The 23,676-nt window shown below is 41.3% G+C and overlaps 1 protein-coding gene and 1 long non-coding RNA gene across 2 annotated transcripts; one reads left to right on the top strand and one right to left on the bottom strand.

Annotated features, from left to right (window-relative positions):
* Positions 1–12,681: 12,681 nt before the first annotated feature.
* Positions 12,682–13,274, bottom strand: LOC138809470 (uncharacterized). Its single transcript, XR_011366869.1, has 2 exons — positions 12,895–13,274; positions 12,682–12,806 (listed from the first exon to the last, which is right to left on the bottom strand). It is a non-coding gene; the product is annotated as an uncharacterized lncRNA (long non-coding RNA).
* Positions 13,275–13,699: 425 nt separating this feature from the next.
* Positions 13,700–16,898, top strand: Prr15 (proline rich 15). Its single transcript, XM_069996024.1, has 2 exons — positions 13,700–14,131; positions 15,765–16,898. Exon 2 carries the CDS (start codon positions 15,891–15,893, stop codon positions 16,269–16,271), a length of 381 nt encoding a protein of 126 aa, XP_069852125.1. The 5' UTR covers positions 13,700–14,131; positions 15,765–15,890; the 3' UTR covers positions 16,272–16,898.
* Positions 16,899–23,676: the final 6,778 nt, after the last annotated feature.

The following is a 23,676-nucleotide window of genomic DNA, read 5'->3' as shown; positions in this document are numbered from 1 at the left end:
TTATTTTATTTATTTATTCATTTTTTTGGTCCTGAGGCTTGAACTCAGGGCCTGGATGCTGTCCTTAAGGGTTTTTGTTGTTGTTGTTGTTGTTTTATGCTCAAAACTAGCACTGTATTACTTGAGCCACAGCTCCACTTCTGGCTTTTTGGTGATTAAATGGAGATAGAGGCTCATGGACTTACCTACCTGAGCTGGCTTTGAACAGTGATCTTCGGATCTCAGCCTCCAGAGCTGCCTGGTATGAACACAGTTACCCAGCAACTTTTATCTCTTTTGTCATATCTATTGCTACCAGTTTGTCTAGGTCATTGTCCTCTCTCACTAGAAACACAGTGCAGAATATTTTCCTAAATCTTTCATCTACTTTGACTTTCTATTCCAACACAGTGAATAGAAAGATCCTGTTAAAAATACGTCAGATCTTGTCTATCATACCTAAAACCCTATACTGATTTCCATTCAGAATGAAGGCCAGTCTTTACAATTCTGCACAAAACCACCTTCATGACTGCTCTGAATCTATAAATTCACTGATCTTTTCTCCTGCTACTGTGGCCCATGTTTAATGCCCCTGCAGGCACATTCATTTCCTTCTGATGTTCCTCCAACAGACTAAACACACTCTTATCTCGTCTTGGTCTTCCCATTTCTCTTCTATCTACCTGGAATACTCTTTTTCCATTTATCTAAATGGCCATCCCTTTCTCTCATGCCCATGAACCATGAAATTGGGAATGTGTCAACACAGGGTACCTAGTGCAGGCCTGAATATATGGTAAAAAGGATTAGCAGAAACTTCTTCTCTGCATATCTGGCAGAGAAGCATCTTAAAGAAGGCCAGAGGGACATATGGCTTGAGTTTCACATGGAAATGCCCAATATTGCTCTCTTTTTCATGTAGAGCTAAGATTGGCTACTATAATTTGGATATTGAATATCTCCTTAGAATTCTGTTCCCAGGATAGTGCTGTTGGAATGCAGTGGTAACTTTAAGAGGAGATTCTAGAGACATTGAGGCATGGCTGAAAGAGATCACAGTTCTTTCTTTGTTTTGCATTCTGGCCATGAAATATGCAGGTTGCTCTGCCATTACTGTCTGTATTGCCAAACAGCACCTCCCAACAGAGGTTTAAAAACAAAGGGTTCCATGTAGTAATAGGCTAGAACCTCTGAATCTACAAGCCAAAATAAACCTTTTGTGTATGTTCATTCTCTCAAGTATTTTATTATAGTGACAGAAAGCTAACAGAGTGGCCGTCCATAAGGGAAGTAAAACAATTTATTTTCAGTGCCAAGTGTTGTGGCAGGTTCTAGAAAATGCCAACATTTGGATTCTTTGAGGTTTTTAGTCCAGTGAGAAATTACTGAGTTCAGGGAGAAAAGAGAGATGTGATTTTTTTATTTTTTGGGTCCAGTCGTGGGGCCTGAACCCTGGGCCGGGGCACTGTCCCTCAGCTCTGCAGCTCAAGGCTAGTGCTCTACCACTTGAGCCACAGTGCCACTTCCGGCTTTTTTTCTTTTTGCTTATGGGGTGCTGAGGAATCAAACCCAGGGCCTCATGCATGCAAGGCAAGTGCTCTACCACTGAGCCACCTTCCCAGCCCAGAAATGTGATTTTTTAAAGAGAAATTCATCTCTAGTTTTCTTTCCAATCCTTCCTTCCTTCCTTCCTTCCTTCATTCCTTCCTTCCTTCATTTTTTTCTTACTTTCTGATTTCCTTTCCTGGAAAAAGTTGCATAAATGTATTACTTCCTTTCCTGGAAGAAGCTGTATAGAATTATCACTAATTCTTCTTCTGAATGTTTGGTAGAATTCAATTGTGAAACTGGGTATAGAATTTTCTTTTTAGAAATTAGTTTTAAGTTTTACCTCTGTCTCTGTGTCTGTCTCTCTCCCCTCATTTGTCCCACACCTGGGGCTTGAACTCAGGGCCTAGGCACTGTCCCTGAACTTTTTTGTTGCTTTTGTTATTGTTCAAACCTTGTTCTCTACTCCTTGAGCAGCAGTTCTACTTCCAGCTTTTTTTTTCTTTTTCTTTTTTTTTTTTTACTTTTGCCCAGGCTGTCTTTGAATCATGATCCTCAGATGTCAGCCTCCTGAGTAGCTAGGATTACAAACATGAGACACCTGTGCTAGCAAGTTTTATTTCTTTAAAGAAACAAAAGTTTGCACTTTTTAAAGAAATGCTCATTTCACCAAGTTTTGAAATTTTTATAGTGATTCTTGGAGGTCTGAAGGCCTCAGGAGCTACAATTAATCCCTATATTTAAATTCCCGATATTAGCAATTTCCATTTTCTCTCTCTTAATCTATCCTACAGGTTTTCTGATTTTGTTGATTGTTTTTCAAGGAAATTGTTTTTTTTTTCTTTCAGTTTTTTTCTGTACCCCATGCCATTATTTTCTACTCTGACCTTCATCATTTACTTTCTATTCTCACACTTAAAAACTACAACAGCCCCATAAACACTTTATTCACCATGTCATTCATCACCTAATAAATATTTAATTTAATTTAACTATTACCTGAACATAGCTATGAGGAAAACTTTGTTGTCTTCTTTATTTACTATAACATTGTACTGATGTTAGCAGAGTACCTGTGGTCCATGCTTTTCAGGAGACTAAAACCTGGAGGAACTCAGATCAAAGCCAGCCTGCATAAAAATATCTGTGACAGTCTGTCTCAAATTAACCATCCAAAAGCCTAAGTAGAGGGAGGCATGGCTCAAGTAGTAGAGTGTTAGCTGAACATGCAAAGCTGAGCAAGTTGAATGAGAGCAGGAGGCCCTGAGTCCAAATCCCAGGAACAGCATAATAAATAAATTAATAAAATAACAATTATTAGCCAAGCTCCAGTGGCACCTGCAATATTAACTACTCCAGAGAATGAAATCTAGCAGATATTGGTTCCAAGCCTGGCCAGGTAGAAAAGAACATAAGATTCCATCTCCAATTAACCAGGAAAATGTCCAGCTGGCACAGAGTAGCTCAAGTGATAGAGTCTCAGCTAAGGAAGCAAAGCTGAGCAAGAGCAAGGCTCTGAGTTCAAAGACCAGTACCAGCAAGCTAATATTTATAATTGTGGATGAAACCCTTGTAATGTACTGTAAACACCTCAATAAAATTCATCCCTTAAACTTAAGTGTACCTATTACTTTAATAAAATAAGAACAAATTCCAAGAAAACAACAACAACGGTGCTGTGTTGTCTGAATCAGCAGAGCCATGACACACCTATTCTTTTCCTCCTTCAAATGTAATTGGGTGATGCAGGTTATATACAGAGATTCCAGGAGTCAATGGAGCAGCACCTGTTAAACATATTTTCTGGATTATATGCTCAGCCCACAGTCTGATATGGACTTTATTTCTAAGGATTTTTTCCTTGTAATTTTACACTTTTTTTTCTTGTAGCATATATATAAGTGCTTAACTGAGCACACTTCCTCCTTAACCATAGGAAATGCAATTTTGGTGAAGAGATTGCTTGTATCATATGCCTAGAGCTTCTGCTTAATTTGATTTAGTCATTAAGAATGTTCCTGAAAGTAGTTAAACTCAGAGCCCATTGTAGTATATTAAATATTCTACAAATAAAATTAGCATTATACTGGGGGGAGGGAACTGGCCCCAACCAACAGTACTGATGATGCTTTTCAAAAATTTTTGCCCTTACTTCCCAAAGCCCTTGGAATTGATCAATTGAGTAATGTGTTCCCATAGTTTTTCCACACAGCCAGTGAAAACAAAATTAGTCAAGGAGAAACACCCATTTATGGAGTGTCTATTATGTGGCAGACATAGTACTTTATTCTTGGCAACTACCCAGAGAAGTAGATCAATCCCCACTTTGCATATAAGAAAATTAGAGCCTAAAGATTCTAATTTACCCAAGGCCACACACAACCAGTAAAAAGAAAAACAACCATCAAGTTTTTTGCAAGAAATATATGCAATTTTATTTCCAAGAATTAGTTTGAGTTTTGAGTGTTCTGTGATTCCACCTAGCCTTACTCCCTAAGAAATAACATGCGATTTTCACATTTATTTTAAATGGGAAACTTAGAAGACAGAATATTTAAAGCATAGCCATCTCTTCTGATTTAATATCTTGATAGCAAGAGAAGTTTGTGGATAATTAAATGGCAATTGTAGATTTTAAATAACCATGTCAGAAGAAATTATCAGGCACAAAGTAATTCAAACCAAATCAAAACAACTCAATGCCCTGTGACCTTGAAAAAAATCAGTTCAACTTCCTGATGGAATTGTGGAATCTCTAGCAGTTAGCCATCACCATGGCTCTGGCCATTACAAATTCAAAACAGAATGTGTAGTACAAATTCAAATATTTGTGAAATTTACTTTGTACATGAAATCACACCAAATTTTACTGATAATATACGTGATATACCTGTGTTTTCATCAAGCCTCCCCTGACACCCTCAGAACTAAGAAAGCAGCTATTCCTTAAGGATTCTGTTAGCAGCCAATTCTTAAGGATTGCCCACTAGTAAATTGCCTCACCTTGACAAAGGTGAGGAAGCAAAGGATCACTGACTGCATCCTGTTCCTTTCATCAGATAACCGCCTTCTACCTGTGCTCCTATGACCCCAGGCACAGAGACACAGACCAACCACAAAAGAGAAAATACAACCTGGCAAGCAGAGCATAACCAAATCAACATTTCACAAGCAGTCACCTTTGAAAGGAGCTAGGCTAGCTCAGCCCTGACCTGGAATCAGATGACCAGCTAGAGAATAGCGTCTGGAATGATAGCACATGACTTTTGCTTACATCAATGATTTCCTAAGAAATAAGAAAGTTGAATTATCTTCCTTTCCTCCAAGAGTCCAGATATTTTGGAGCCTTCCAGGATTTCATGTCTGCCAGAGTATGTATCTATTTCCTAAAATCTTAGCAGCTTTCTTCTGCCATTACATTATTGTGCCCCATCTTTATCTTACCACCAAAATTCATCTCTGTTAAAGTGTATTTTTCCAATGTGCCAACATCAAAATCAGAGATTTACAAGATACTCTGTTCTACCTACTACACTCATATATTGTAATTTTTAAAATCAAGATAGTCTCTTGTGGAATGACAAATCTGAATGGAATTTCATTGCTACTTTTATCTCATTTTTTTCTGCAAGACAGTCATATCAAAACATCCTTAATGCTTCATTTTTGTAACTCATTAAATAATATTGTAGACCAACTATTACCATTGGGCTCTATGCCAGGCACTACAGAGTCATGAGTGACATGGCTTAGTGCTTAGGGAGTCTCTTCAAACTTTTTTTAAATACGCTTTTAATTGTAAAAATACTGTACAGAGGGGTTACAGTTACATGAGTAAGGTCAAGAGTATATTTCCTATCAAGCATTGTTACCTCCTACTTTGTTTTTCCTCTACCCTCCTTTCCCTCCCACCTCCACAACTACATCCCCCCTCACCCCCAGCCAGGTACCAGTGGCTGGGCTCACTCAGGAGACTGAGATCTGAGGATCATGGTTGGAAGCCAGCTTAGGTAGGAAACTATGTGAGACTCTTATCTCCAATAAACTACTTTAAAAAAAAAACAGAAGTGGTGTTGTGGCTCAATTGGTAAAGCACTCACCTTGAGCAAAAGAAGCTCAGGGGCAGTGAATCCAAGCCCCAGGTCTGGCAAAAACAAAAACAAAAACAACCTGAACAGAGAAACAAATTAACCCAAACAGTATGAAAAGAAAAAGGAAACACATACTTGGACACATCACAGTTATGTTGAAGAAAATTCAACGTAAGAGCAAGGTCTTAATAGTAGCAGAAGAGAAGGGGAAAAATAGAACCAGCTATCCAGCTATAGTCAAAGGATTGGCAGGCAAAAATAATGTAAGACAATAAAATAAGATATATTCAACTGGTCAAAAAATAACTGCCAACCTGAAATTCTTTATACAGCAGAACTATCATATGAGATTTTGAACAAATAGCAAATAAAACCTTAGTTTACAACCAGCAGATTCTTACTAAAGAAAAAAAAGTCTAAATAAACTAATTTAGAGTCCTGTTCTTAGATATAAAGTAGAAGATAAAAGAAGAATCTAAACTCAAGAACAGGATAAATGTAAACCATTAAGTAGATAAAACAACATAACAGTTTTATATTGAATAAATATGCTATGACATGACATGGCTTGGTTGGAAGAAATATTTCAAGGAAGTTTCACTGAGGGTGAGTGAGTTCAGTATGGCTAGGGGACAGAGTATAATAGGAAAAGAGGAACAAGATGGTGCTGAAGACTCAGCTTATGTAGGCCATAGAGAATTGTATCACACAAGGCCTATGGGTGATATCCTTTCTCTATCCCAAGTCCAAGGGGTACCACTGGGGGAAAGGGTATGAGAAGAGAGATTATTATTAAACAATTGCTTGGCATATCATATGATAAAGGATAAACAGGGTTAAAATAGTCGAAGTTTCTAGGTGGGCTATTTTGCAGTTCCAGTTGAGAAATAATAACAATTTAGATGAGGGAGGAGCAATGAAAATGGAGGATGATGGATGGATGTAGAGACATTTAGGAGTTCAAGTTGGAATGCTTTGGAACATACCAATAGCAGAGGAAGGAACTAAGGATGAAAGACGATACTTATGTCCACTCAAAAGTGCCGAGTTGAACTGAACACAATGGTATTTCAAGGTGTGATCTTTGGGAAAGGATTAGGTCTTGAGGACTGAATCCTCAGAAATGGGAGTAATGTCTTATAAAAGAAATCCCAAGCCAGGCGCCGGTGGCTCACACCTGTAATCGTAGTTTCTAAGGAGGCTGAGATCTGAGGATCATGGTTCAAAGCCATCCTGGGCAAGAAAGTCAGTGAAACTCTCATCTCCAATAAACCACCAGAAAACCAGAAGTGGCACTGTAGCTCAAGTGGTAGAGCGCTCCCCTTGAGCTGAAGAGCTGAGGGACAGTGCCCAGGCCCAGAGTTCAAGCCCCACGACTGACAAAAAAAAAAAAAAAAAAAAGAAATCCCAGGTAGTTCTCTTCACCTTCCTGCCATGTGAAGACACAGCAAGAAGACAACACTTTATGAACCAGGAGGTGCATTAGACAGAAAATCTGGTGGAACATTGATCTTAGACTTTCCATTCTCCAGAGCTAAGAGAAATAAAGTTCTGTTGTTTATATACCAACTTGCCTACAGTATTTTGTCCTGTCAGCCAAAATAAACTAAGATAAACACCTTTGTTTTTTGGGGGTTGTTCTACAGCACAGACCTGGTAACAGGTTTTTATGGTCAGGATTCTCAACTATAAGCAGGAAATGGATCCAGCAGAAAAACGAGGAGATCACATTTTCTATTAATTTAACTCGGTGTGCCTTTAAAACAACAAAGCAGAAATATCAAGGAACTAGTAAATATTTGGCCTTATAATTCAGAAATATCAGAGCAGAAGATACAAACCCAAGGCTTATCTTCATGTAAATGGTTCTTGAAGCCATAGGAATAGCAAAGATAACCAGAAGAGGATGAACCCCAAGTTCCTGAGTGAGATCACCTCATTTTGAGTCCTTTCTCTACCACACAAAGCTGTTTTGCTGCAAGTATCATTTACATTCTCTGCAAAAACAACTGGTCCGCGGTTGCTATGAGCATTGAATGAGATCATGCATTAAAAGCATCGATCGTGACACCGATCTCATAGCAACAGCCCAAAAAATCTTCCACTTACAGTGATAATATCACTAGGAAAGAAGAGTAGAAGCTTCCAAAGATGGTGAGGAATAAGGAAACAGCGGGAAATGAAGAAAATTTGTGAATGTTTAAAAGTAAGTTGCCAACAGTATCGATGTTGAAGATAAGTCAAAGGCTGAGGATTGATATATGTCTTCTAAATTCAAGGACCTTGAAGAAACCAGGTGAGTAAAAGTGGTGGGCAGCTGCTAGACTACAGTAAATAAGAGAAAATGTGTGATCCTCAGCATCAGCGAGTAGAGAAAACAAATAAGGCAGGTTCTAGCAACAAGGAAGGAGGGCTGAGGATAATTGTTAGTAGAAGAAAAGGCACAAATACATACTGCTTCTCTCCTGCATGTGGCTGGCAGAACTACTGTCACAAGGTCTTTTTGGACCATTTGAAGAAAGGAACAAAAAGCTGATAAGTTCCACAACTATAATCTGGTGGGAAGGGCAAGAAAGACAAAGGAATGGTTCAGCCAGAGTGGACTGACTGGCAGAGAGGCACTGCTCTGGACAAATCACCTTGATTGGGTCAAGTGCTCACGAAAAATGTGTGATGCTAAAGTATTTGTGGCCAGAAATCTTAAACTTCTAGATATTCATTTAGCTAATTTCGCAGAGTACAGGATACGATCTTGTAGGAAATGAACTGCAGTTTCAACCTGGCTGCAGTGCCCACTTTAAAAGTTGAGCAATGAAATCCAACAGCATGGACGGGTAGACATAGAAAGGAAAAACAATAGAGTGCAGATTCTTTAACTGTGAAGTAAAAGAACAAGGAGATACACATCTGATTTTTAAAGGATAGAAGTGTCCATAAAAGGAATAAGAAGAAGGGAGGGAAGAAATAAAAGGCATGGAAGAATGAAAGGAGGAGTTGTGAAGTGAAAAGCGAATAGATAGATAAATGCAAGGCACAGCTGTAGCTGTCTCTGAGGAAATGTGATTTTTCTTCATTTTCCCTGGCCATATTTATTTAATATTCCTGTTGGGATCTTGTGTGTCCTCAGTCCAGATCCCAACAAAGATACTTTAAAAGGAGTTTATCCATTTCCCAGCCTCTCCTGCAATGCCAGGCTTTGCTAGGATAGCAAATGCCAGACTTAAGCTCTAAGTCTGATTTTTAATTCTTATTACTTGCCTTCTAAGAAATTAATTTTGATTGTCATATCTCATATGAGAAAGCACCATATTTTAAAATTTAAATTGTCTTATTCAAACCATCAACATACAGATTTAAAATCATCAACATAAAGGTAAAGATGACCAGAAAAATATTATTGAATGTACACAAAGTACAATAGAAATCAACTTTTATGTCCATCATTAGAGTTCTCAACTAAGCAACACAGAAGTCTAGGGCTAGGCTATCACCTTCTTATGGAACCAGTAGTGTAATTGTTGATTTAGCAACCACAAACAGTGTTAAACTACACATTTAACACTGGACCTGTATTTTGACAGAGAGTTTATGAAATATTTATAGATTAGAATGGGTCTGGCAACTAAAATGGAGGAAAATAAGTCTTCACTGTTTTGATTTTAAACTGTCAGATTTATTGTAGTCCCAGCATTAATGAGGGAGGAGGATCATGAGTTTGAGGTCAACATGGACTTCATATTGAGATCTATTCTCACAAAATCATAACAAAAAGGTCAGTTACTATGGTGTCTCAGATAATCTGATGATTCCCATCTTTTTAAATTACATTTTAGTGTCCTTAAGTAGTTGTACAAAGTTTCCATCCTATAAATCAGCTTATAAATCCAATGTATCTTGATCATTTTTCTCCATCCCTCCCAACACAAACCCTCCCCCCAAATTTTCTTAGTTTCATAGGGTGTGCATTGAATATGATAACTGTATTCTCTCCACTGCCACTTCTTTCTTTAACCTTCATGTTTTGAATTTACCTACGGCCATTTGTTTGTGCACAATACATATCCTTTTATCTACTTATTCCCCCTATTCTAAATCTTTTCAATCAAACCACTTTGTTTTTCAGATGCTTTCCCTCACTCGTAAAACTTCCCCATTACCTATAGACTTCCTTTACTCTTTCATCAAGGAATTTTCAGATTCACAACAAAATACTGTCTTTCCTCCTTTTAAAATAGTATTACATTCTCTTGTAACTATAGCAGTCTGTAATAAGGCAGACATTTGTTTGACCAAATCACTGGAAAGCACGTTTGAGTCTAAGGATAAATCATAGGGTATGAATTATCTCACTGGATTCTAAATATGGAATTGGCGGTTCTTGTTTGTTTGTTTTGTCAGGGGCTCATTGGCATCATCAAGATACCTTTCACATTCCTATGCACTCATCCTTAGCATGTTGTCTTTCTTTCCTGTGCCCATGGCCTCAGCTGTTGCAACATGGTAGCAGATATCACATCTACATCAAGCTAAAAAATTGAGAGTATGATAAAAAGATGTTCTCTGAAGGTTCTACCCATTATTTGTAGAAGAATTCCTGAAGTCTTTTCAGCCCTTTGGGGAAACCTGGACTTGTAGTTGTTCCTACTCACAAAAAAATACAAAACAATCTCCCCTTCTGTATGAATTGATTTTACCTCCAATATCTCTGATATTCACACACACACACACACACACACACACACACACACACACACAACCTCTACTATGCTACAAGCCACCAGAAGCAATAGATACTCCATGAGAACTATTCCCATGGTTCTTTTCCCATGGTTCTTAACCAGTCTCTATGCAGCCTGGTCTTTTGCCCTTTACCACCTACTCTTTACATATAGCTACAGTCATATTTAATGCAAATCTCAGGGTGGGGATGTGGCTCGATGACAGGACATGCATCTGTCTTGCATGGATCTGATCACTAGCACCCCAAGATAGATAGATAGATAGATAGATAGAGAGATAGATAGATAGATAGATAGATAGATAGATAGATAGATAGATAGATAGATAGATAGATAGATAGATAGATAGATAGATAAAGAGGTAGATAAAAAGCACTAAGCAGGATGACTGACACCTGTAACCTTAGCTACTTGGTGGGCAGAGACAAGGAATTAGAAAAACAAACAAAGAACATTGAAAGAAGAGTCTACAACTCAATAAAATGCTGGGCCTATGAGATTACACCTGTCACCCCAGTGACAAAGGGAATCATAAGTAGGAGAATCATCACAGTCCCAGGTGGCCTGGGAATAAAGCAAGACACTGTCTCAAAAAAAAAACAAATCGGGGGGGGGGGGAATGTAGTTGTGGAAGTGGGAGGGAAGGGATGGTAGGGGAAAAACAAAGGAGGAGGCAACAATACTTGATAAGAAATGTACTCATTACCTTGCTCATGTAACTGTAATCCCTCTGTACAGTATTTTCACAATAATTAAAAAAACCCCAAATCAACCAGGCACTGGTGGCTCACACCTGTAATCCTAGTTACTCAGGAAGCTGAGATCTATTGAAAGCCAGCCTGAGCAAGAAAGTCTGTGAGATTCTTGTCTCGAATTAACCAGCAAAAAGCTGTAAGTGGAGCTGTGGCTCAAGTAGTAGAGTGCTAGACTTGAGCAAAAAAATCTCCTCTGGGACAGTGCCCAGGCACTGAGTTCAAGCCCCAGGATAGGCACAATCTTTTGTAAATAACCAATACAGAAAAAAATGGACATGTGGCTCAAGTAGCAATCATAAGATCCTAGGTGCAAACACTAGTATTTCCTAAATAAATATGTAAATAAATATACAAAGACAAACATCCCCATTGTCATCCTCTCTTCAATGGGCTTAAATGCGGAAGGTGCACTGGCACTCAGCTTTACTGCCTCATCGCCCACAGTTCATGCTGTACATTTACTTCTGCCTTCTCTATACCTCCAGAACCCCAAGCTCTACTTTCACTTCATTCCTCCTTGGCTTCATGTCTCCATTTAAATGTGTTCACTGTATGCCAGGCTTGTTTGTAAGATATTACCACTTAACCCTTGAAACATGAAAGAAACAAGGTTGTTGACAATATAGAAAAGAATCAAAACTATATTTCAGCAATTAATAGAGGATCATGACTTGGTGGTCACTCTAGATGGGAAATTCTTTGGAAGTACTGATGTTCATTTCCTGTCTTCTTTCTTTCACCCACATGGTCAATAATGTTGCCCCTGACCACAGGTGACCACTCAAAGACTGCTGGTAACTCAATTGCTTTTTCTGTAGAGAGATGACATTTCCATAAATTGTCCCATCCTCCCCTCAAAGTTGTTAGCCTGTCTTTGTTCAGTTTTAGTGATATGACTGATCTTTGCATTTAAAAGCTAATCCCAATAACTAAACAAGTACATCATTTGCAAACACATACCACATTACATATCATTTAAAAAGCAAGAAATTAATCAAAACATTTATATCTTCTCTTTCATGTATTTAAATGCTGCATAAAACTTGCCAGGTACTGGTGACTCATTCCTGTAATACCAGGAGGTATTACAACCAAGGAGGTTGAGATCTGAGGATCACAGATCTAAGCTAGCTGGGTTGGAAAAGTCCATGGAACTCATCTCCAATTAACCAGCAGAAAAGGCTGAAGGTGAAAGTACGGCTCAAGTGACAGACCACCAGCCTTGAGCAACAAAAGCTAAATAGAATGGAATCCCTTGAAGCCCCAATGTGACACACACACACACACACACACACACACACACACCCCTCTTTTGCTGGGGACTCATGATTCATGCCTGTAATCCTAGGATCTGAGGAGTGTGGTTTCAAGCCAGCCTGGGCAGAAAAGTCTAAAAGACCAATTAACCACAAAAAGCTGAAAGTAGTTGTGGCTCAAGTGGTACGGTGCCAATCCTAAAAGATAAGAGATAATGTCCAGGCCCTGAGTTCAAACCCCAGTACAGGCCCCAAGGAAACAAACTCCTTTTAACTACTATGTTGGAAATTACTTGGATTAAGTCAGCGCTTTTTGCTTAATGTCTTTAATGCCTTCCATTGCTCCATCGAAAGCACGCTTGGGACTCCTAACCTGAAAAGGTTGCCTAGTTTCAGCTGGAGCAGGGAATCCCACGTTGCCTCTGGCGGAGCATCCTGCAAGACAGCAAGCTGCATCTCTGCGTTTCTTAGCGTAAAGTCCCACATCCATGCCCTCTTGTCAAACTAAACTGCATGGAGATACCGTGCACCCGGTCGCTTTCCGCGGTTCAGGGCTGCATTTGTTCTTCCCTGTGGGGTGGCTGTCGGTGGCTTTCCAGACGTGAAAAGAGGATGGATATTCACTTCCTTTTTTCAGTGGTGTTAAAGGCCAGGATGGACGGGCTGTGGTACAGCCCGATGCAGACTTCATTTCCAACCTGGCTCTCCTCTCACCAGCCTGCACAACTGTCTAACCTTCGCCAGCCACGGTTTCCTGGCCAGTCGGGTGAGGGTAGTTAGCACTATTACCCCCAGGGCTGGAGTACGGAGGGGACGCACCGCCATCGGCCCCCTGCGCCCCGCAGCCAGCCCGGCCCCGGGCGGTGAACCAAGAGCGTCGGAAGCGCTCCAGCCTCCCCCTCCCCACCCCACCTTTGAATCCGTTCTTGGGAGTCACAAAACTCTCGGATGGGGAAAGCCAGAGCGCAGGGGTTGGGGGGGAGAAATCTGGGGTCTCCAGAAAGCAGGGAACACTGCCGCAATGTATATTCGGGGTCTCCCGGCTCGGCGCTCCACGGTGTTCAACTCCGGAGGTCGGTTCGGCCGGCGGGGCTCCGCGCAGCTTTCCTCCAATCAGATTCCTCGAGGCTGGCGCCACGTCGCGACCTGATCCAATCTGGTCCCCCGGAGGGCGGGAACGCCAAGTGCCTACCTGCACCTGTGGCAACGGAGGCCGCCGAAGGGCCCCCCCTCCGCCCCCTGCCCTCCCTCCCCTCCTCCCTCTTCCCCCTCCCCCCACTCCCCCCTCCTCCCAGGGCAGCCGCGTCGGGCTCTGGTTTCCCCAATCACTGGGCGAACCACCAGCAGGTAGGCAGATGTCTTTTCCCGTTCCTAAGGACGCAGTGGAAGGTTCGGTGCGCCCGAGTGAGCCGCCCAGGGCCCACCTCCCGGCGGCTTCCGAGCGGCGCTAGCGGGGAGGGGACGGGAGGGGGGGAGAAGAAGGACGCGCCGGAGAATGTAAGCTCCGAACCCGGAAAGATTGCCTGCGCAGACGGCGCCGCGGAGCCCGGGCTGCGCGCTGCGCGCCGCGGTTTGAAGGCGCCACGCAAGACCGGCAGCGGCCCCTGGATTCGAAGGCAGCGGCCCGAGGCCCCCGCCCCAGGATCTCCACCGCCCCGCCGAGGGGCCTCGGCGCCCAGGCGTCGGGCAGCTCGCGGCGTGCGCCCTGGGCCTCTCCGCCGTGCGCGGGGGGCCGGGGTCCGCTAAGGAAGCGCGAACAGGTGAGCGGGCTGCGGCGGCTCTGCGGGGCTGGCTGTCACTCCGGGTGCCGTCTCCGCGTCTCCTGCGCCCGCCTCCGGGCTCCGGGCGCTGGCGCGATCTTTCGCGTCTGTGCGGTCTCTGCTTTGCACAATTCTCACAGCCGGTGTGGCGCACGGAAAGTTGATGCGGTGCCCGGTGCCCGGCAGGACAAAGCCGGGCCTTGGGAGCCCGCCTCCGCCACCGGTGCTAAATCCCTTTGAAGGTGCTTCCCCCCACCACCACCCCCGTTTTGCAAAAGAGAAAGGAAAGCGGGGTGTGTGCACCCCCAATGTGCCCGTTTGGGCCTCAGAATGCGGGTGGCCTTTTGCGTGGAAAAGAATTTGGGGGGCGTTTGAGCTTTTATTATTTGCAAGTCCGAGCAAGAAAGTGTCCTCCAGGTCACCTGGTGAAGAGCTGCTGCTTGAGTTTGGGGGCTCACCGGGGCTGCGGCGCCACCTCCCATAGGCGCCAGGACTTCCTTTCCCAAGCGGTTCGCGTAGGAAAACCTCTGACCACAGACACCTTCGAAGTTTCCATCCCTGGTACTTACAACCCCGGTGGGGGGGGGGGGGGTAGAGAGAGAGAGAGAAGGAAAAGGAGAGAAAGGGGGGGCAGAGGAAGCGGGGAAGGAAACCTAGAAGGAACCCCGGGGAGGATCTCACAGCGGTCCTGCACGTTAGCTACAAGTGCTATTCAGCAGTCTTTGGCTCCCCTGAGGAGCTATTAAAAGGTTGAAGGAATATACACATTGTTTTGGAGTTCCCGGTTGTGCTCCATCTTTTTTGGAGGATAGGATTTGCTCAAAGGAAAAGAAGTCTTTACTTTGTAACTAAAATGATCAAGAGTTGGGTTGTGTGATACAAACAGACTCGATGCATATTTTCATGCAGAGCTAAGGAAAGAGGGAAGGCGTTCATTCTCCACTGGGCCTTATCTCCGCTATTGGCTGAGCTTGGCTTCTGGGGAAATATAAGGAGAAGTAGGGTGGCTGGTTTTAAGGGAAGTTTAGTCTTGCTAAAGTCACAAGGCAGAATTGGGTGGAAGCGGAGTTTGAAAGAAGCAAAACTGCCCCCCTTGCTTGCTGGGAGTGTAAGTTCTCTGAACTCTCATGTGGAAAGAAATCTTGCGACTGGGGTATATAGGAGGAAGCCTTAGGAAAATGTGTGGGTGGTTTTTGTTTTGTTTTGGGTTTTAGCAGTGGCCTAACTCTATTCACCTGGACACCATTACATTTGTTTCTGAGCAGCTTCTTTCCAGGTCAGACATGCTAGGCAGGGCGGGTCACCACGGGCATCCATCTGTAGAGTGAATGGAACAAGCCCTTTTTCCCCTCCAAGTAGGTGGATCCAGTTCCCTGGGCACCATTGGCACGCTGACCACAGAACCTTCCCTGTCCTCCAGCAAAGACTGAGGCCTGAAGATGGAGGATGGATAAAGGCTACATTTCTTCCCTCCTCCGGAAGCAAGACAGTGCCTTCTGGGGCCGGTGGCTCAGCCTTAGAGCTTGGGGTGCTTTAAACTAGTCCCAACAGGTGCCAGGCCCAACACATGGGGAGAGATTGAGATTGGGAGATTTCCACCAATCCAGTAACCAAGTCTTGTTTTCTTGCCCAGTACAAGGCGCTGTTTTGACCCCCTCCCTGCAACCTGCCAAAAAAAGAAGCAAGCCAAGGGCTGGAGTGAACCCTTAGGGAGACTGAGTGCGGCCAGGGCAAGTTAGATCCCTGCGCCTGCGGGGCGATGGCGGACAGCGGCAGCGGCTCCAGCCCCTGGTGGAAATCACTAACCAACAGCAAGAAGAAAAGCAAGGAAACCACCATGGAGGCGCAAGCTCCGTCCCAGACCGACCCAGATCTCGAAGATCCCCTTTCCCCCAGCCCAGACTGGACTAGCAGCTCCCAAGAGAACCAGCACCCCAATGTCCTCGGGGGCACTGGTGAGACCCTCAAGTCAGACAAGTTATGTGGGGAGAAATCAGGCAGCAGCCGCCGCAATTTGAAGATCTCTCGTTCTGGTCGCTTTAAGGAGAAGAGGAAAGTGCGTGCCACTCTGCTCCCAGAGGGAGACAGGTCCCCTGAGGAGGCCGACTTCGCAGTGGACCCGCAGGAGAGCAAGCCATAGCCTGAGCCAGCTCCAGGACTGTGTCTCTCTGCACCATTGCCCTCACATCAGTTCTAAACTCGAGAATTCTACCTGCCCCGGCACTTGGTGACTCTCTCACACCGCGAAATTCAGAGTATTTCACACAAAGACCTCCCTGTGATTTATTTTTCTGGAAATTAAAGTGTCTCTTGAGCTTTGCATAGTTCAAGACTCAGAAGTGCACTAAGTATTTATTTGTGGCAAAAGAAGATACCTTCGTTGAGGAGTTGGCATGATGTTGGTTTTGTTTCTTCCAAAAGGCAGTTTGAGGCCTGACCCTCACTCTGGTCACTTTGAGAGTGAGATGGGTATATGGGTTCTTCTCTCAGAGACAGTAAGTACCTGAACTTCAACTCTGAAGTCTCTTGTAGGAGGAAGATGAGTTCCTAATGTGTACTCTGGAGAACAAATCATAGTGCTGTTTCGTGACCAAGAAATGCAGGTTAGGGTCTGACCCAGAATTTATGCTTTCAAGTGAAGGAAGAGGGGAGAAGAACCATTCCTAAGTTAGAAACTTCTTGAAGTAAGGCAGGATTGTTTCCAAAGTGGAATTGCAAAACGAATCTGCCTGGTTTAGTGTGGACTATTAAAATTGTTGCGCTGTAAGACTTAAGGTGACTTTGTATTTTTTCCATTCCAAGATTGAAGCTCATCATACTTAAAGGCAGGCATGCAAAGTCCGAGGTGACAGAGTTAATCATTTGCCATACGACATTGGAAGAGAACATTTCTAGAAACCAGAAACGCCCAGACTGGAACCAGCTAGCCAGATGTTCCAATTTACTAACCAAATTCAAGGAAGGGAGGTACCAAGTCATTATTTCTAAATTCTCTTTTGACTTCAGTGCACTTTCATAGAGTAAGGTATTCAATAAACCAAGATTACATTCCTTTCAGTATCCACTGATTGGCCTTAACAATTGTCCAAAAATGTTTAAACTAGTGGATCAAATTCATTCAGTTTGTGTGATGCCACTTTTCCCCCACCTTTTTGCTTCAAAAGCTTATTCCTTTCCATCTAAGGCCTGCATTTATCTCATTCCACAGCCTTTAGATCTATCAAAACTGAAGGTTCTTAACAAAAATCTACCTGTTTGCTTTTATTATGAACTTGAAGAAAAAGAGTAAATGAACACCACTTGCTTTCAGCAAATTACAAGAGAGTTATTGTAGTCGTGAAGAGGCCCTGAGATCTTTCCCACCACAATTCAACTCATTTATAAACATGTAGAAATCCATAGCAGAAAAGTACAGTGATAAAAACACATATCTGTTTAGACAATGAAAAGCAAGAACTTAGTCAGACTCAATAGATAGGGTAGCTGTTTTTTGTTTCTCTTAGCTATTTTTAAAATAGTAAAACATGTCAGTATAAAGGAAATCCCACAAAGCAATTTGATGAGGAAGGCTAAAAGAAAATTAATGATTCAAGATTAGGTAATAGTAGACTAATAGAGTTAGTAGATTCCCACATACCAAAAATCTTACTCTAAAGGAAATTATTTACATAGAGAGTATGAACATCTTTACATTAAAATAGAAAGTATAGGGCAGTTTTTAAAATTATTGCTGTTTTATGGCATTCTTTTATAAGTATGAAAGACTTTCGTTGTGTGTTTAAATCCCAGAAGAATGTGAAGAAATATCCTGCAGTGGGTTTGCTGCATGAGGAAGACTGACATTAATTTTATTTTTATTTTTTTCTATTACCTTTCAACAGTTACCCAAAGGGGTTTCAATTTAACCTTTAACTTATAAGCACAATGCATTTTGATTATCCTTTCATCATTCTCCACCATTAACATAAATTTTAAATGGGCCTAGATTCAGATGAAGAAGAAGCAGTTGAGAACTTGGAGTAGACCAAAAGTTCATGATAAGGGAGAGGAATGTAGGCTTGGGAGTGAATATTGCAAAGGTTAGCAAGAAAGGTTCTGGAAAACTTGCATGAGATTTTTTTTTAAATTTCACTTTGTAGAAAAAAAGCAAAGCTAGAAGGAAGTAACCATCCAAAATGTTCTCTCCCACTCTCATGTAACTAATTGATGAGAGGTGTACATGTTTAGAAACTTTTGTCTCCATTTCCTTGTTTTAGATTTTAAAAATTCTTTAAATCCCTTAAAGTTCACAAAGAATTGGCATTTTCCCAGCTTTATGTCTAACTTTGGATCCCATCCAAATACACAATTGCTGCAGATATCCAATAGCAGATTCCAAGTGGAGGAATTTATTAACATGACAGCTTTACTTTGCTGCTAGCAAAGAAAACCATGCTCATAGTAGTTATGACAGTGAGTGCAATTCACAATCTACCTTTGAGGTTTGTAATTACATCATTTTCAAGCACTCCTGAATTATGCAGTGGGAAGAATACACTGATTTAATCCCAACTCAGTGAAATCAGAAACCAAGCAAAATTGGTTGGAATAATAAGATCATGAGTAAGATAACCTAATTTGGCAAAGTATCTTGCTCTGCTTTATGTGCTTTACACTTAATTACATTTTCATAATACAGATTTTTAAAGCTTCTTAAACCTTGAGATAATTTGTAGTAAATAAAAGGAAACTCTTCTTGGTGCTGGTGACTAGCTACAGAGGAGGCTGAGATTTGGGGTCATGGTTCAAAGCCAACTCCAGGCAAGAAAGTTTGTGAGAGTCTTATCTATGGTTAACCACCAAAAAGTCAGAGGTGGAGCTGTGGCTTAAGTAGTACAGTACTATCCTTGAGCAAAAAAGAACCTCAAGGACAGTGCTTATGCCCTGAGTTCAAGGTCCAGAATCAGCACACGTGTGTGCGCGCACACACACACACACACACACACAGCACTAAAGGAAATTTGCTGAATTAAATTTAGAATGCATTAGATTACAAAAGTTTTGTTTTCTTTAAATCTCCTTACAAGTGAAATTTCATTCACAGATTTGTAAACCCTTAAAGAAATTTTAATTCTAGATTCCAAGTGATATGAGAGACCAAAAAAAAAAAAATCTAATGGTATGTTTGCTAAATAATCTTGTAACCATGATAATTATAGACACAAGGTAGTTTTTGCCTCAGTGACTCTAATCTTGCAAAGTTGATGACTCATATTATAGGTCACTTGAATGTTTCATTGTATTCGTCCTGTGGTTCACTCCACTACTTAGAGTTGCATTTCAAAAGCACAGACTGTTGTTTTTTTAATGTATAGTTTTTTAATGTACAGTTCAAATGCTTAGCTCCTTGAAGACAGATCTAACCTTAATTATAAGCAGGAGTCTTGGGAAAAGCTTAAACAAAAGTAATTATTTTCCTGAAGTGCATGGAAAAATATTTGGTAAGTTGAAATCAATACATGGCTTTTAAAAAAAACTGAACAGAAAGAATTTTAAATAAAAAGGAAAACCAGAACGGAATATGCAAATAGAAACTAATATCCAGTGACCACAGAGACTGTTTATGTCAAAAAGAGAAAAGAATATTACTTTTCCAAGCTGAGAAGTATCTATCTCTGGAAACCCTCATGCTAAAAGCTAGCTTGATAGCTATAATAGGGGAAACTTATTCTTTGACATCTATTTTATTCCTAAAGGGGTGAGTCAAACCTGTTGGGAGCAGGTTTGCCCCCAGCAGGTTTGGCCTAGTCTGGCCTTAAATCACAACCCATCTACTTATACTCTCTAAGCTGGGTTTCTAGGGCAGTAACTACTATGTCTGGCCCTTGTGGCCCTTTTTATAACTATATAAAAATTCAGGAGACCTTTTCCTAGGGTACATTCAAGTTCACCTTGATGGAAGAGGAGTTATTTTATAGATGTTGATGTAAACCTACAAGTACTGCACTCTAGAAAAAAAAAAAAAGAAAAAACACCTCTAAGAACCTAGAATGAACTTGGTCACTAAAGAGCTTCCTGTCTTGTTATAGCATTGTTATCATTTAGTCCCCGCCTTCTCTGGCCCTATTTGCACCTTTGCCCTGAACCCTGCATTTCTTTGAGATCCAGGGATGTAGAAGAAGTAGTACTACCACAGGGCTAGGAGATTTTCCAAAGCCTGGACACAAAAGTGAATCTTTTGCCAACCACTTTGTTAGATGTGATCCCTGCAGATTTGCAACGTAAGATAAACATCTTACCTTAAGAGAATATTATTCTGAAGAAATAGGATTTGGCCAAGTCAGGCTACCGATCAAATGAGATACTCATAATAATCATGTCAAAGTTATTGGTCACAGCAATAAGGTGATCTGAGAATGGAGTGTCTTTATCCCTGAGGTATAAGACACAACTATTTCTGGCCCCAAAACTAGAAAGTTCATGTTGAAGAAGCCAGTAATCCCTAACCCTGAGTGAATTGACTGGCTGGTTGAGGACAGAACAGAGAGACAAACATTGGGCCTCCCTGTGCCTTTCCCATGAGTTACAGACGTTCTGAATTTTAAATTCCTTTCCAGTTGGAGGTCAATAATCTATATGTTAGTCCAAACCCTACAAGGAGTGCAGCAGAAAGCCCCTGCAGATACCTTTTCGGGTCCTGTTCTAGATACTTGTTCTAGGCCTCTCTCACCTTTACTCTTCAAGAAACCTGAGGTAAAGACTGGGTGTTTGTTTATTCTACTATAAAATGAGGGGTAAAGTTTATATCCCAGCCTTAAAACCCTCGTTTACTATGCTGCTATTTTAAGCAACTGCTTGTAAAAGTTAGCTCATACAATGCTTATTGTTTAGTTTAAGACAGAAGGCAGCTGCTGTCTGGCACTGATTGATAGGTGGGAAGAGAGGAGGGATGCCAAAGTATGCATGAGGATCGAATGCTGCCAGTATTAAGGAGGATGGAGCCTTGGTAAGAATCAAATTGTTAAGAACCAATTTGCCAAAAAGATTTCTTATATCTATATATAGAGAGACATTCTTATATATATAGAGAGAGAGAGACATTGAAAAAAAGTGTATTTAAGAGGGGAAGGAGAACTTAGGTTCTATCCCACGAGTTCCATTCCCAATACCACACACACACACACACACACACACACACACACACACACACACACACACACACACACACACACACACACACACACACACACACACACACACACACACACACACACACTTGGAACATGCTCAAATCTATTATTTCATTTGTGCTTCATAACTAGCTCACCAGGGTCCAAAACTCATCTGTCTCTATTCTTGCTTTAACTTGATTTTTTTCATTACTGTTGATGCTCTACACAAGGACCTGGATACAATCATTTCTAACTGTTCTCCATCTTCCATCTGAAACCTTGTGGAATACGGACACACCCTTCACAGGAGCTGCCACTCATGGTCCCCTCTATTCCATTAGACTGATAATTCCTAGAGTATGGTTGTATCTTGACATCCTGTCACCACTGTTTAGCATAATTGTTTCCCACCCCTGCTTGTCTGACCCTCAATCAGTCTTCAAGACTCGAGTTGCTTTCCATTTATGATAGTCTGTGTATTGAAGGTTCCTCGGTAGCTCATGTGTTGAAAGCTTGACGTCCATCCTGTGGCAGTACTAGGACATGATGGAATCTTTTAGGCACTGGAGCTTGGTGGAAGAAGGGTAGGCCATGGAAACTCACCCCCTTTCTGCTTCTCTCTTTTGCTTCTCTGTTGCCATAAAGTAAGAAGACTCAGCCATGCCGAGGATGGGAATCATGACATTCTACCTCAGTATTGGCCAAAAGCAACAGTATCAGATAACTATAAGAAAGAAAAAAGATCATGGCCCTACTAAAAGCGAGTAATTGTTGTACTAACTGAAGAACTCATTCTTGTAATTGGGTGCTCATGTTGATCCTATCTCACTTTTGGCCCAAAAGATTCAGGGACAAATGAAATGACCTGTGCATTTATAAGCTGAATCAAACTTTCCCCCCTTATAAATTGGTTATCTTAAGTATTACTCCTTGGTAACATGAAGTTGACTAACATATCCTTTAACTGACATGGGCCTTCTTCCTCCTAGCATTACAAATAATTTTGTTTCTTTTTTAATTTAAATTTTATTATAAAGGTGATGTACAGGTTACAGTTACTTATGGATTATTTTGTTGGAATATATTTATGTGCCTCCAAGATTGCATTATCTACCACCATATAATATAGATATGATCCTTACCTTTTTAGTTGTGGAGCTCAAGGAAATTCTTCATGTAATTTCATGAATTCCTAGTTAATATACAAAGAAATAAAACCTTCAGTTATTACCACAGAAGTACATAGCTCTTAATAGGGACATAAACTTTTTTTTTTCTCTCTTGGAAATCTGGCTGTGTCTTCCAGGTAGAAAACTTTCATCAAATTTTGAATCACTGAGAGTCCAACCAGGAGACATAAAACACACAGGGTTTTTTTTTTTTAATATAAAAGGCTGTTACTTACAGTGTAAACTATAGGAAGTAAAAGTTAACACTAAAGAATATATGGATATGTAAATGAGAAGGCCATTCCCCTTGGCTTAAGACAGAGTACTCAAGTGAATACTCTTACCCCTCCTTTAGAAGTAGTGAATAAAGCATAGCCCTGATTCATTGATTAATGGAGAAGTCACTATGATGTCCTGCCCACAAAAGTTACTAAACATTCATGCTCTGAGACTAAAGCACTGATCACTAAACACTTTGAACCTTATGCATGAAGACACAATAGGAAACATCTCTAAGCACATATACTATGAGGAGAAAATTTGTATCTGCTGCTAGCCTACCTCAATTTCACTGCATGTCCTCAGATTCAGAAAGAAAATGTGCCTTGCAATAGAACATAAGAAGAATACTAGTTTGGTGACAGGTCTTGGATCATTCAAGAAACATTCAGAATATTTTGACTTACAAGTCACATTTCAAGCAGCCATGAAGGAGGACTGCTGAACCCAGGCATGTTTTCAGAAAGCTCATTCCTTGGAATCAAGTTAATGCTCTAGTTGCAGATCAACCCACCTAGATAAGCTGCCTCTCCAACAGTCCACTCTCTCCCTTAGTCTCTCAGGGAAGTGGGGAACATGGATGAGGAGTCCACTAAACCCAGCTTAATTTGCATCCTTCCCTCTTTTATTCATCCAACCATCTTACTTCCTGCTTTTATACTCATAGAATAAGCTACTCATTCAAATATTTATTTTCAGGCTTTTCTAACAATGGAATTCAGTGTTATCCAAACCAGGACTGCTTTTCTAATGAATTATAAGAATAGTAGTTCATTCATTCATTAGGTGACAATTTTCATGGTCTCCCTGGAGAAATGTGCCAGATGAGGAGCAACTACATACACAGCCCACCTTGTTTGTTAATTAAGAAATACATAGTCACTGCGGCTTCAAAACAGGACAGAATGCTGATCACAGTCAACATTCCATGAGGCATAACTATTTG

The sequence above is a fragment of the Dipodomys merriami genome, unplaced genomic scaffold (assembly GCF_024711535.1).
Source record: "Dipodomys merriami isolate MVZ:Mamm:240054 unplaced genomic scaffold, mDipMer1.0.p SCAF_5, whole genome shotgun sequence".
NCBI lineage: Eukaryota > Metazoa > Chordata > Mammalia > Rodentia > Heteromyidae > Dipodomys > Dipodomys merriami.
The sequence above is the reverse complement of the archived record's forward strand: the minus strand, read 5'-3'. Positions and strand labels throughout refer to the sequence as shown.